This window comes from Venturia canescens, chromosome 7 (assembly GCF_019457755.1).
Source record: "Venturia canescens isolate UGA chromosome 7, ASM1945775v1, whole genome shotgun sequence".
Lineage (NCBI taxonomy): Eukaryota > Metazoa > Arthropoda > Insecta > Hymenoptera > Ichneumonidae > Venturia > Venturia canescens.
The window spans coordinates 17,925,106-17,939,309 of NC_057427.1; the positions used below are offsets into that span (position 1 = coordinate 17,925,106).

The 14,204-nt window shown below is 36.2% G+C and overlaps 1 protein-coding gene and 1 pseudogene across 2 annotated transcripts; one reads left to right on the forward strand and one right to left on the reverse strand.

Annotated features, from left to right (window-relative positions):
• The first annotated feature begins 1,789 nt into the window (after positions 1-1,789).
• Positions 1,790-2,807, forward strand: LOC122413687 (uncharacterized). 2 transcript variants are annotated; one of them, XM_043424203.1, is made up of 4 exons: positions 1,790-1,942; positions 2,095-2,221; positions 2,328-2,563; positions 2,659-2,732. In XM_043424203.1, the coding sequence occupies exons 1-4, from the start codon at positions 1,844-1,846 to the stop codon at positions 2,719-2,721; spliced, it is 525 nt and encodes a 174-aa protein (XP_043280138.1). In that variant the 5' UTR covers positions 1,790-1,843; the 3' UTR covers positions 2,722-2,732. The 2 variants fall into 2 exon arrangements, with proteins under 2 accessions (XP_043280138.1, XP_043280137.1); XM_043424202.1 differs by having other exon boundaries at positions 2,328-2,807.
• A 1,840-nt stretch (positions 2,808-4,647) lies between these two features.
• LOC122413330 (cytochrome P450 315a1, mitochondrial-like) overlaps positions 4,648-14,204 on the reverse strand; it is a 70,453-nt pseudogene continuing 60,896 nt past the window's right edge.

Below are 14,204 nucleotides of genomic sequence, written 5' to 3' on the forward strand. Positions count from 1 at the left end.
AGACCCACCGGGGAAATTACTGTTCCCTCCGAGCGCTTCGCTCGTGAGGAAGGACACCGCTACAGGAAAAAATTCTAGACAGGTGAAACCTGTGGCAAATATTCACCCACGCGAGTATTTCCTGTATCTAGTTTCCAAAAAAACGAATTTCTACGTCGGATTCACCAGCATAAACCCACCGGGGAAATAACTGTTCCCTCCGAGCGCTTCGCTCGTGAGGAAGGACACCGCTACAGGAAAAAAATTCTAGACAGGTGAAACCTGTGGCAAAAATGCACCCACGCGAGTATTTCCTGTATCTAGTTTCCAAAAAAAACGAATCTCTACGTCGGATTCACCAGCATAGACCCACCGGGGAAATTACTGTTCCCTCCGAGGGCTTCGCTTGTGAGGAAGCAGACAAATCATTGACCGTTAGATTGACTTCCAGTCGCCACTGTGTTCAACGTTTTGAAATTCTCATCAAATTATTTTGATCTCCCTGAAAATTCTTAATATTAAAATAAATAACTCGGAAACTGTAAACTTAGCATATTTATTCATTTTTCACTATTTGTTACAGTGTTATAATGAAGATCATTCAACAACGATCTTTGGTTAGGGCTACTCTTAACATGTGTGGCTACTCTTAATTCGAGGCTAGAAATTACGCGTGACACATGCGTGTGAAACTCCGCCGTACTTCAAAAAACTTCGACAAATGACGATTCGCAGTCGGTAAAATCACAACATATTTCATCTGACCAGACATTAATGCATTGTACTGTACATCCATCTAATTATTTCAACATTTGCTACAATAAATTTTCATCAGAGACTGAATCGTTCAGTGGAAGTGAAACGGAGTAGAAACGTATTATGAAATGCAATATATAATAAAACGGAGTAATAAGGGAGTTCGAATAAGAATATAAAGATTAAGGGCTTACTTGGCTGTAGTGAAAACGGCAACCCAATAGCTTAACCTCCGGAAATACAGTCATTACTGCATTCTGTAACGCAGTTTTGAAATCTGTTATCACTGTTTTCGGGTTGAATGACGGAATGAGAAACTGCGTTATGCATCGGAGCACCGCCACGTAAGCTTCCTCCGTTTCCTGCTCATCAATGCTAATGCAATGGGGAAGTGCTGTAAGAAAATTTGCAATTTTCGTATATCGGCTTATATTTATAACAGTGCAAAACAGCCACAATAAAGATATTATGTTTACCTGATTTCTATACTCTACCATAACGTTGAGTAGTTGGGTGACCCCAGAAACATTCGGAACAACGCTGAAGGTCCCATCAATGAAGGCCACGTTACTCTCTTTAAACGCCACCGCGAAAGTAGGCCACCCAAATACCACGTGCGATTCCACGCTGGAAATCTCCGCGCGAACGTTTTTTATTGCGTATGGCTGAAAATGGTGCCGAGTCTGATTTACAGCACCAGATTCGGGATCTACATCAATAATTTTATATGCCAGCTCCGTTGTCCATACATCGTTTTCCAGAATATCAGCGATTTCGGAAATATTCTTCGGTACTAACGGAATTTTGAATCGTTTCCGCCATGTACTCATCACTGACTTCATTCTGGGAAAACCCAAAAGTTGTGCCGCAATTTGGTTCCTTAAATATCGCAATTTTTCCATTTTTCCAAGGAAAACATATTCCTCATACTTCTGTAATTCTCCTTTTTTCCCAATTTTCAAAATAAAATTGTAATTGCTTCAAAACAACAAACATCATATTCATGCGGCTCAATTTATTATTTGAATTTTTCTCTAGCGCATGCGTCGTTGACGTCTTGCTTGCAGGAACCGCCGCCGCCGCTGCCGCTGCTCGACATAACCTACAAATGATGTTTGTTTGTTTGTTTGTTGTTGTTGCTGCGGCTAATGCAAAATCTCTTGGTGCTTCATCATCACGGCCAAATAACGTCATTTATTCAATTGGAGTAAGTATTGAAATGAGTCGGCATTCATTTAACTCGATTATAATCATTTCATTTAATTAAATCAATGTAATTGTAGTATATAATTGCTAGAGTTATTAAACTAGAATAATTCACCAGCTTTATTATTCAGAATACCCGCTTTATCATTTCAGCTCATGTATCGATGCTTGAACTGCAATATGCCGGTGGCACTCTCCTGTGTGTCACACCATTCTTCCTGCTTCCTCCACCAGCGAAGGATTGCCATCGATGAATTTAATCTTGTCAATGGAATCCAAGGTAAGATGAAATATTATTTTTAAATTCTTAATTTTCTAAACAAACCGCCCCTATTAATTCTATCATCCTCTCATTAATTCTATTTTTAATTATCTTTTATTTTCAGCTTCTGCAAACAGTGACTCTGCGATTGAGGAAGCGGGTGGTGGTGTGTGTTTAAACACCCAGGAGGAGGCCACTCACCGTATTTGGAATTGTGTTGTGGCGGCAATGGAACAGAACCAGGATATGCTCAGACATCCCACCGATGCTCTGAGCATATCCCGGTTAAACGATTCATGGGTGCTGCTCGACGAAGAGTTGTTTAATAATGCAGAAGGCACCCTCGACGAGTGGAAAACAGTGAGTGAATTTCATCGGAATGTGCTCAAATTTACTTATTTTTATAATACACTCATATTTTTAATATTTTTATTTTATATTTTCTTATGTTACAGACAATACAGAGATGGAGAGAAAAAACAACATTGAAATGGGAAATTCTCAAAGACATCCAATAGACCAATGAAAAGTTGGATTTATTTTTTTCTGATCCAGAAAAACGACTTTTACACCTATTGGGTCACATCAAGAATTTCCAAATGGATGTTATTCCAATATTTCCCTAATATTATGCATCATTTATGTAATAAATAATGTGAGAATAATAAATTGTTAATTTTTATAATTCAATGCGTGTATTTTTTTTGCTATACTCAATATAGTTATTTCCCCGTTGTCTCGAGATTTTAATTTTTAATGAGGCGGTAAAGGGGCCCAGGGGTTAAAAACGACAAAATATTAGGATTAACTGGGCTTTCGTCAAGTAAAGATTAAATGTAATTTATATACTAAAAACAATTATTTATTGCCTCATGTGTGCTGTGGTCTAACGGTAATGTATCCGATTGAGAAGACGGTGGTCCGGGGTTCAAATCTTACCTGATAAAAATTTTTTTTTTGTTATATTATGTAGTGTCGAATTTTACCGAGGCTATAGTTTCCACGAAAGTGTTCTACGGTGTACGGGGCGTTTCTGTTTACGAGATCGTATCTTAGTCGAGCGAGCGAAATATAAACAAACGGTGGAGAAAGAGGGGGGACTTTTGTCGAAATGTGAGGTACAAGCGTCCAAGCGGCAAAAGGACAGAGGAGTGGCCGTTTACGCTTCGCACAAGAAAGAGCTATACGAGACGTTTTTCTATACGCAAAAATTAATATCTATGTAACAATAAATCTGGGCTTATTAATCTACGTTGTGTCAACAGATCATTTCCCTCTATCACAAATCCCTTCTACAATTATTAAAATAACAAATCTTACGTTTTTGCTCCTTCATCGTACAACTCCTTGAGAGTTCCCGGTTCTTCTTCTGATTTTTTAAATAATTCTTTGCGGAACACTGCCTTTTCTTCGCACAATTTATCATTGCAAACATCTGTGCAATGATTTTGAGTAAGAGTAAATATTTTGTTGCTCTCACTTAATGTTCCTCTTCCTAGACAGCCCTTCCAATAATTCTTACAGCGATAATAGCTAATAAAAAAACGAAATACTTTTAGAATTAAATTATTTTATTGGAATATAATAAATCTGTCGTGCGATTAAAGCTGTTAAATTTTTTTTATCATTATATATGCAGAACTTGAGTTAAAAAATGTTACAAAGAAATTAATAAATGAATAATACTGTAATTAAATATTAAAATATAACAGAAAATCACCTAATTATACGCCCATCACTTTTGCAATATCTTTTATTTCTCTGATAAGCGTGGCCAACAAAAATCGTCTCAGGCATATTGTTCAAACGTTTCACACTTTTTTCCTTTACGGAAACATTAAGATTTTCTTCACTCATAATTAAAATTTTCACGTTTCTCAACAATTTACTGAATAAGAATGATTATTAACCAAAAATGGTAGCACAGTGACAAGAATAATAAGGTATGCACACAGGACAATAACAGCACGATGACTGATAGCAGAAAAACGATCTTATAAAAAAACGAAACAGTTGAAACAATGTTGCAATGAACGACGAAAAAAAAAATTCACGTAGGAGGGAATTTTCAAGAAAAGGTTTAGGAAACCAATGATACTTAGTGAGGTTTACTTTTTTCCAATCATACATAAACGTAGAAAAATGTAAGTGGTAGATAATCTATACACGCATCAAGATTGATGAGTACAAAATTGATTGTCGCTTGCAATTTTGCGAGCACTGCGATTTGTTGCTGGATATCTCGAAGAAAATTTTTTTCCATGAAAGGCTCCAAAAATATTCGTGCTTTGCTTGAAAATGATTCGGACAAGTGGGCATTAAAGAACTCATCTTTATTTCACCGAACAAGCGCTCCTTATGCTCGAGCAACTGCTGATGGATAGTCGTCTTGACAGCCTAAAAAAAACCACGGGAAATCGGAAAACCCGGGGATTTTTCGCGAGTGTAAATTTTTATTAAAAATTTTACATATCAACCGCATCACATTATGCAAGCATGAAAAATAAAATTTTACAAGTCACAATAGAATTTCGCAAAATATAATTAGTTTTACAATGTGTTTTACTTTTTCAACCTAATAAACAATGCTCATCTTTTATAGAGTTTGAGTTTAATTGGCTCTGAAGGAACGGCTATTAAATGCAGAATCATTCTTATCGCGTCTTCGTTGGAACACTCGATTTTGAAAGTCTTGAAGATCTAAAAAATAAAAAAAATATGTTTGAAACATCACCAATTTATTCCACGTTCATGATGAACGTTATTGAATCATAAAATCGCAAGTTCTCATAAACTGTATTGAAAACCATGATAAAAAAGGGGAAATTTTTTTTTTTCCATTTTGAGAAGAGAATTGTAAAAGAAAAATGTAAATAAATGACATCACAATGAAATAACGTTTTTTTTCTTACCTGACTGAGTGTAAGAATTATTTGAGTTTCAGCCAACTTCTTACGTACACAACTCCGAGCTCCAAGAGCAAATGGAAGAGTGCCGTGAGAATTGTTCACTTTCTTATAATTCCCAGCTTTATTTCTCATCCATCGTTCAGGACGAAATTCATGTGGATTTGGAAAATTTTTCGGCTCTTTGCCACTCGAGTAAATCGACCTGACCATCAATTCCTGTTTGCAATAGAATCGAAAATGGAATTTACTGTTTCATTAAAAATATAAGCATCAGCCAAAAGCAACCGAACAGATTTAGAGCGATTCACTAAATCAACTTTATTTAGTAATTATATTAAAATGATAATACCAAAAACAGAAATCATGAATAAAAAAAATTGCATTCAGTACAGCCGGGTCTGGTTCCGTTTCTATTTACTAATTACCCCTTTCGAAACGTGATGTCCAGCAATGATTGCATGATCTGGCAAAAATCGTGCGAGAAAAGGTGCTGTCGGATATAATCTCAAGGATTCCTCGATTATAATCGGCCATGATATCCTTAGGCTCCAAAGTATTTTACTCTTTCAAAAAGTTTGTCTAGAACCCAGGGATTTTTCGCGAGTGTAAGTAGTGCCCATTGAATACGCCGTCTACTGACGATGGGAAAAGGCAGAGTTAAAAAAAAATTCTAAATATATTGAAAATAAAATAAATCAGCATTTTTTTCTTTTTTTCAAGAATTTGGTAAAATATAAGCTTTTGAGCTTACCGTATCACCAGTTGCTATAACTAGATCCGTGACAATTCTCACAAGATCTTTTTGTTTCGTTATTCCCTCCTTAATCATGAGGCTCGATAATCCATCACCTTCTAGACAAAAAATTTCTGTTACGATATTTCGCACGGAACCGAGTGCTTCGTCCACAACCTGGCAAAATTCACGCCACACGGGCAACCGAAATTTAATCACGTACTTTACCGGTAGGAGCGACAATTTTGCACTGAGGACGAATATGCGATGAAGTATTCTCGCAAATTTTATCGTTTCTTTATTAATTCTTGGCTTGTAGTTTTCCCAAGAAGATCCGATTAATATCGCCAACATTACTGTAAACAAATGAACGAACGAATGGATCAATTATTGCGAGAGTGAAGAGCAAAAATGTAAACATCATTAAATATACAAATGAACATAAATCAACTTTAACCCCTTAGGTGACATTGACGCCATTTGGCGTCATAATTTTTCCTGGCCCAAAGTGTCGATGACGCCTCCGATGGCGTCATCGATTATTTCGAGATTGGCTCAATCGATTTCTACGAAAATTGGTACCCCCGGGTTTTCAAGTTTGCTGATTATGAATCTGCACTCAAAATGCAAAATTTCAAAATGGCGGATCCAAAATGTCCGACCGAAATGCAAAAATTGATTTGAATCGAATGGAACTTTGTACTCGCGGGTTTTCGAGGTCGCTGATTACGAAACTGCACTCAAAATACATAAACTCAAAATGGCGGATCCAAAATAGCGGACTAAAATGCAAAAACTGATTTGAATCGTATGAAGCTTTGTGCTTGAGGTATTCGAGGTCGGTCATTACAAATCAGCTCTCACGTACAAAAAATTCAAATGTTGAATTGCATTTGGTACATCCCAAATAGCGGACCTCAATGCAGAAATGTGTACGCAGTATACATAAATTAAAATTTTTTATAGTAATATTCATACTGAGTACTGAAACTCTAATACCCAACAAATGTGAACAAACAGGTTTCATTCCAATCATTCAACGTTTTGAATTCGCGAGCGCCAAACTCAATCCAACATTTATATTTTTTGCGTTTCGAGCTTAGATTCATAATCACTGACCTTGAAAACCGCCAAGTATTAATTTTCATCTAATTCAAAACGGTTTTTGCATTTTGGTCGGCCATTTTGGATCCGCGATTTCAAATTTGTGCATTTTGAATACAGATTCGTAATCAGCGACCTCGGATACCTCGAGTACAAAGCTTCATACGATTCAAATCAGTTTTTGCAGTTCGGTCCGCCATTTTGGATCCACCATTTTGAATTTGTGTATTTTGAGTGCAGATTCGTAATCAGCGATCTCAAAAACCTCCGGCTACTAATTTTCGTGAAAATCTGAAATTTTTTTTTTCCGGCATTTTGGGCACTTGACGTGGAAAATGTCTTGCCATCTAAGGGGTTAATGAAATTCCTAGGCAAACGACAAATGAAAAAATAAAAAATCGCTCAAACTGAGAAAATCATTTTCATGTTTTGTTCATCAAATAGAATTTTTTTTCATAGAGCATTTACAATTCTGAAGGCATTATAACACTGAATGTCTAACTACTATTTCTTTAATTATAAGTTTCAGTCAAGTTTTTCCCAAACTCATTGTTAATAAAAATAAAAAAATTTTATGCCTATGATTCAATGATTCCTATCGCAGTGAGTACTGAATATCTCGGGGATTTAAAATTCGTCGTTCAACCTTCGATAGACCACCGATAAAGTCGAGTTTCCAGTCCCTCAATCGGTTTCGACGTATCCGTGAAATTGCTCCATTGCTCAACGAGATGTTGAGCTGCTTCGTAACATCTTGGTGTTTACTGGATTTGGTATCAGCATTACTTTGTTCATGATTCTACGAAAATGTAACCATTCTTCGCCTTGCCAGTTTAGAAAATAAATTGGCAAATTATTATCTTTGTAATTGGGTTTAAGAAAGCTTTGGTATAGAAAAATCTTCGAAAACATTTTTTTTTCAATTTAGTGCTTGAATTAAAGTTTGATTTTTCAAATTTGTAAAAAACCAAATGATCGATTTTTATTTTCTAATCAAACATTCGATATCCCAAAAAAATTATGTGACTGTAAACTTACATGAAGAGAAGGCCTCGAGAACAATTGCGCGATTTATTATAAAAGTGCCAAGTTTCCGGCAAAAAATTCATGGGCGTTGAGCCTTCGAGTCGAAATATTTTTCGAAAATATCATCGGGCGAGTTGACGAATATCAAATCGACAGGGCCGATCCGATCCCTAAAAATTGGTCCCAGTTCCTTGTGATTGTTATGGACATATTCATGGAGTTTGATGGCTTGTTCGGTCCTAAAGAGCGACACGAAAGTTTCGAAAGATCTAGGAATCCATTTGTTTTTTCTCGCAAGAGGAATTGTGCTCTCCGGTATTTTCGTATTCGAAAAAATATTTGCTCGACTTTCACATCTCTGAAAATTCAACCTCATCTTCCATTGCAGTTTAGCATATTTCGACCATCCATTTCCATCGACAGGTACGAGACCCGAGAAGGATCGAGCTGAACTGTTTGGCGTCGATTTAATGAAGAAAATTCCAAAATTTCTTATACCCCGAATTTGCATTGTTTCTCAAACTTTTTATCGTCCTTGAGAATAATTCGATTTGAATAAATCAATGAATACAGTTGAATGGAATAAAGTTTGTGTCTATTCTGTCAGAACATTTTTTGAGCACTATTCATCACTGACTTCCAAAATCGCCTGCAAACTTTGTGAATTTAAATCTATGAAAATCAACCAAAAATTCCACTTTTTCTTATCTCCGATAAAATCAACTGTCTAAAAATAACAGCTACAAATAGCGAAATAATGGGAATTCAAGTTAAAAAAGACTGCTAAGCACCAATAGCTCGAGAGAATAATTTGGAAAACCGTTCAATAATTGTATTAGAAATAGAGTTTAATTAAAAACAAATTTTGGCGTATCGAGTTTAAAACTTTTTGAAGATCAACCGTTGGTTTATTTGAATTCAATTTTAAACGAAAATTGCGCAGTATAATTTGGCCAACTTTGTCGTGTTTCAGTTTTAAATTCAAATAATTTCGTGCGTTCAGCTAAGAGGTTTAGAGACTTGTGGTATACTCGGTCTAACAAGCTACATAGACATTTCTATGCTGGAGTACAAGAATGCTGTTTAAACTGTTTCCCCCCTCCCCTTCCTTTTCTTCGACTTCTCCTTATTTTTTTATGCACGACGGGTGGTGGGAGATTTCTCACTCTCCTCCTTCATTCAACTTATGCATACAACACCGTGCACTGGAAAGAATTCCCCAAAAATAGGCAAGCCGCCCAGTTTGAAAACGCTGCAGTGCCAAATTTTCAAAGTTCATTTCATTTTCACATTTACGAACGGACGATTTTGCCCTCGCCATTGATTCAATTAATTTATCATTAAACGAATTATTATTTCTATTTACTGGCTTCACACGGTGATAAGATGGAGATACGTTTATCCAGATGTTTTAGCTGGCGATATCGTATTCAAACAGTCATTTGAATTTCGACTCTTTTCCATGTCGATGCGCATTTGATATCACAAGTGACTTAAAATCACAAGTGAGCTTAAAATTCAACTTTTCGTCGTTGTCTGGAGCGCTCCATACGTGGTTCGACGGTTGAAGTATTTTTTCCTTCTCTTTCGACTTCCGTGTGGCCCGTGCTGCTACCAGGAGTTGCTTTCCGAACGGTTTGTGCATTAGAAGTGATTGAAGTGAACAGGAAACGTTTTACGGAAGCGCTTATAGCGGGTTCGATATTTCGTTTAATTCATAATCGAAGAAATAGAAAATAGTGATGATTCATTTCTCTTCTATCTTGCATTTTTATACTTTGAGGATTATCCTTAAAAAAAAGATTTTTCAAATTATCTTATATCTGCATTTCTCGACTGGGCGGAGCGAGATGAAAGTCTGTCCATTCGACACTCAATCTTGATTTCATTCCTTTAACTTCGAGAACCGCATTCTTTAGGATAACCAGTGAATTTCTAGGGAATTCATATTGTGACCTTGATCGTCCATGAATGACAACTTCCATCTGGTGAAAAAAGATAGCCATTATCTTCATTTATAAAATTAAATATTCAAACTCTAATACAATTTCACACAAGTTTCTAACCACACAAATAATTATGTCTAGCCAAGAAGATGAGAAATAAAAAATTCACCTCGCAATTTTCGATGTCCCTTATAATAATTTTTCTTCTACATTTTAAATATCCTTCTTGAGACTCTGAGAAAATATCCGGTCCACAGAAAATCACCAGTCCCACAATATCTGGAAAATATTATGTCACTTAGAAGGGTATTTGAAAAACTTTCTTTCACTCTTATTTGTAAAGTGGTTATAAATTTATAAATATTCGTGAGTATATATCTCAAACTTTCAGATTTTTTGTTGGATTTAATAGTTCCAAAGCCTTCAGAGGTTTTGTCAGTACATGAAGATTAAAAATAGGTAACGCACCAATGGATTCCCCTGGCTGAATATTTTCATCAAGTCGTGTAAGCAATTGCTAGGGTTGAAACTCCTCACAACTATTTGAGGTTTGTTACTATCAACCACAGAAGGTCGAATCAAATAAGAAAATTGCACGAGCGATAATTGACCTTACTTTGATCGTGTTCCAAGTTGATGAACATTTGCTTCACATCATCATAATCGCATCTCAGCATACGCGGCATGAGCATCAGATTGTCGAAGACGAGAGCAATAGCAGCGACTTGATTCTTGAGATTACTCGAATTGAAACTGCATAATTCTCCACTGAATAATAAGGATCCCCGCCGAATATGCACATGATTCTTCTAGAATTCAGAAGCACATGAAGAACGTTATTTAATGAACAGTCAACGTGTAGCACGATTTAATCGAAATGAAAAAGTTTTTGCACGATTCATGAAAAACTATCATCATCATCATATTATTATTATTGTTGTTGTTGTTGTTACACGACACTAATTCATCACGTCATTAATAATTGTCATTTAAGTCAATAATCACTTTTTTATTCATTAATTACACTCCTCAAGCAACAGCACTCTGGGGATCATAACCTCACGTGTCAACATCACGTTTAATTACGAAACAAGCTCAGATATGCGTATCTGATATGTATACATATCAAGAGACGCGGTAGCGGCTCGACGCCAAGTATTAAAAGGAAAAACTGCAGCGCAAAAGAAAAGCCAGCGCGAGCCCTGCCGCTACTCTTATATACGCGAATATACCGGTTTTATGACGTCACAGAATTTTCAAATGGCTCTCACAAATAAACCATTCCATAAAAGAACTTGAAAATTTGTGACGATTTTTTTTTCGATTTTTCTCTTTCCATTGGTCTTTGTTGCAAGTAAATCCGTCCAGTAGATCCTGAGATATGTAACGTTAGTGATTTAAAATCCATCTTCTCGGGATTTTCATTTTCTTAAAGACAAAGGGGCGAAAGTTACGCTTGTTTACAGTTGGACTTACGTCCTTTGCACGATTTCTTACTTTTGTCACACTCTACGTCACGCACTACGCTGAACGCGGCTACCCCCTCTCCTTCTGCGTCGCCGAGCGAGAGAGACAGAGAATGGGCGCACAGCGGGGGCAATACCAGCTCTTGGTTTGCGCATAAAATATGTATATAATTATATAATATATAATATAATATATATATTATATTATACAATATATAATATAAAATGATAATAATATAATAAAATAAAAAAAATGAATAATACGAATAACATTAAATAATAAATAATAAAAATAAAAAAATATAAAATTTTGGTCGACGCCGCTGGATTTTTCGAGGATGTCTAGGGCGATAGCTCATGGATTTTGGAGGACTAGGTTTAGGTACATTCTATCGCGATTTTCGATTTCTAGGTGGACGACCCCATAGTTTTTTATGTCCAGATATATTCCTCCATGGCTTTCGTCGTCTAGATATGTTTTTTCATGGTTTTCGAGGTCTGGGTCGACGGCTCCTTAGTTTTCGATGTCCAGGTATGTTTCTCCATGGTTTTCATGGTTTCGGATAATTCCTCCATGGGTTTCGATATCTAGGTATATTCCTCCATGGTTTTCAATGTCTAGGCATGTTTCTTCATGGTTTTCGTGGTCTAGGATAATTCCTCCATGGGTTTTGATGTCTAGGTATATTCCTTCATAGTTTTCGATCTCTGGATATGTTCCTACATGGTTTTCGTGGTCCAGGTATATTCCTCTATGGTTTTCAATGTATGGATATGTTTCTCCATGGTTTTCGTGGTCTAGGTATGTTTCTTTATGGTTTTCGCAGTCGAGGTCGATGGCTCCAGAGTTTTCAATGACCAAGTATGAAGGACCACGAAAACCATGTTCCTTCATGGTTTTCGTGGTCCAGGTATATTCCTCCATGTTTTTCGTCGTCCATGTATATTCCTCCATGGTTTTCAATGTCTAGGCATGTTTCATCATGTTTTTCATGGTTTAGGTATATTCCTCCATGATTTTCGATGTCTGGGTATGTTTCTCCATGGTTTTCGTGGTCTAAGTTGATGGTTCCACAGTTTTCGATGGCTAGGTCTGAGTTTCCATAGTTTTTGTTCTCTAGGTATATTTCTTCATCATTTCCGTGATCTAGGTCGATGACTCCATACTTTTCGATGTCTAGGTATGTGTCTACATATTTTTCAATGTCTAAGTATATTCCTCCATGGTTTTGGATGTCCAGGTATATTGCTTCATAGTTTTAAATGTCTACGTATGTTCCTTCATGGTTTTCGTGGTCCAGGTATATTCCGTCATGGCTTTTGATGCTAGGTCAACAATTCCATAGTTTTCGATGTTTGGTTATGGTTCTCCATGGTTTTCATGGTCTAGGTCGATGGTTCCATTGTTTTCGATGTCTACGTCGACAGCTCCATGGTTTTCGATGGCTAGGTATATTTCTCCATGGCTTTCGTCGTCCTGGTATGTTTTTTCATCCTTTTCGAGGTCTAGATCAACGGCTCCGTAGTTTTCAATGTCCAGGTATGTTTTCCCATTGTTTTCGTGGACTAGGTTGACGACTTCATAGTTTTCACTATCCCGGTCGATAGCTCCATAGTTTCCGATGTTAAGGTGTATTTGTCCATGGTTCCCGATATGAAAGTCAACGGCTCCATAGTTTCCGATAGTGTGGTGAGTTTTTCTAAGTTTTTCGATATCTAGGTCGTCGGCTCTATAGTTTTCGATGTCTAGTTTGGCGACTATAGGGTTTTCGATGTCTAGGTGGATGCCTTCGTATTTTTCAATATATATTCGACAATTTTATATTTCCCGATATTTAGGTAAACGGTGCAATGGTTTACGATACATTTCCTCATAGTTATCGATATCTAGATCTGCGATTTAATAATTTACATTGACGAGGCAGGTTCAGACGTTATAGAAGACCATGAAAAAATATCACTGGACACCAATAACCATAAAGCTGTGGTCTTAGACATTGAATACCATGGAAACATCTCCTTGGACATTGCAAACCATTGACAGTATCCATGTCAACATGGAATCCATGAATGAGAAGAAGATAGTTTCAAAAATCATTTTTCCAAGTAAACAAGTGGAGCTTTTCAAGAAAAGGAATAGAAAATGAAAATATCATCCCATTGCATAGGAATTTCCCAATCTTTCATTGGAAAATTCGATTTGCTGAATGAATAATCAAAATCGTCACCATTATTGCTTGTAAAAGGTTTCAACTCACACGAACATAACCGCACAGTTTCCGTCCGTCTACGTAGAAAAATTGGCAGTGTCGATTGCTTTTGGCACATAGAGAAAAGCACTCAACAAAAAGCACCAAACAAATCGTTTTAAAAATTTTCGTCGAAGACGAGGAATGTATTTTTTTTCTTAAGTAAATATTGTCCCGCCTCTAAAAAATAATCTAAATCAGAAAAAAAAATAATTGACAAAGTAAAAAAAGAACGCCAATTATTAAAAGGTCGCGACCGTAGTTTCCAATAATTTTCTATATTTGCATTATCAATAAAAAACTTCAAAATATAAAAAACAATGAGATCGTTTTCTGAAGTTGACAAATATAGTGAATGAAATACGATTCCTATATAGTTGTCACGTCTCGCAAAAAGAAGTGAAATCAGTAAATATTAAAACTTCAAAAAGTAAAAAAGGCACGCCAAGTATTAAAAGGTCGTGACCGTCGTTTTAAATGATTTTCTATATTCGCATTGTCAATAAATAAATTTTAAAAAATGTTCAACTGTGAAAAAATATGAGATCTATTGTAAAATATACAGTGA

Coding starts and splice junctions, on each gene's coding strand:
- LOC122413687 (XM_043424202.1), top strand. CDS start 1,844: ATGATGTTTGTTTGTTTGTTTGTTGTTGTTGCTGCGGCTAATGCAAAA. Junction 1,943..2,094: donor ACGTCATTTATTCAATTGGA/GTAAGTATTGAA, acceptor TTATCATTTCAG/CTCATGTATCGATGCTTGAA. Junction 2,222..2,327: donor TCTTGTCAATGGAATCCAAG/GTAAGATGAAAT, acceptor TTTTATTTTCAG/CTTCTGCAAACAGTGACTCT.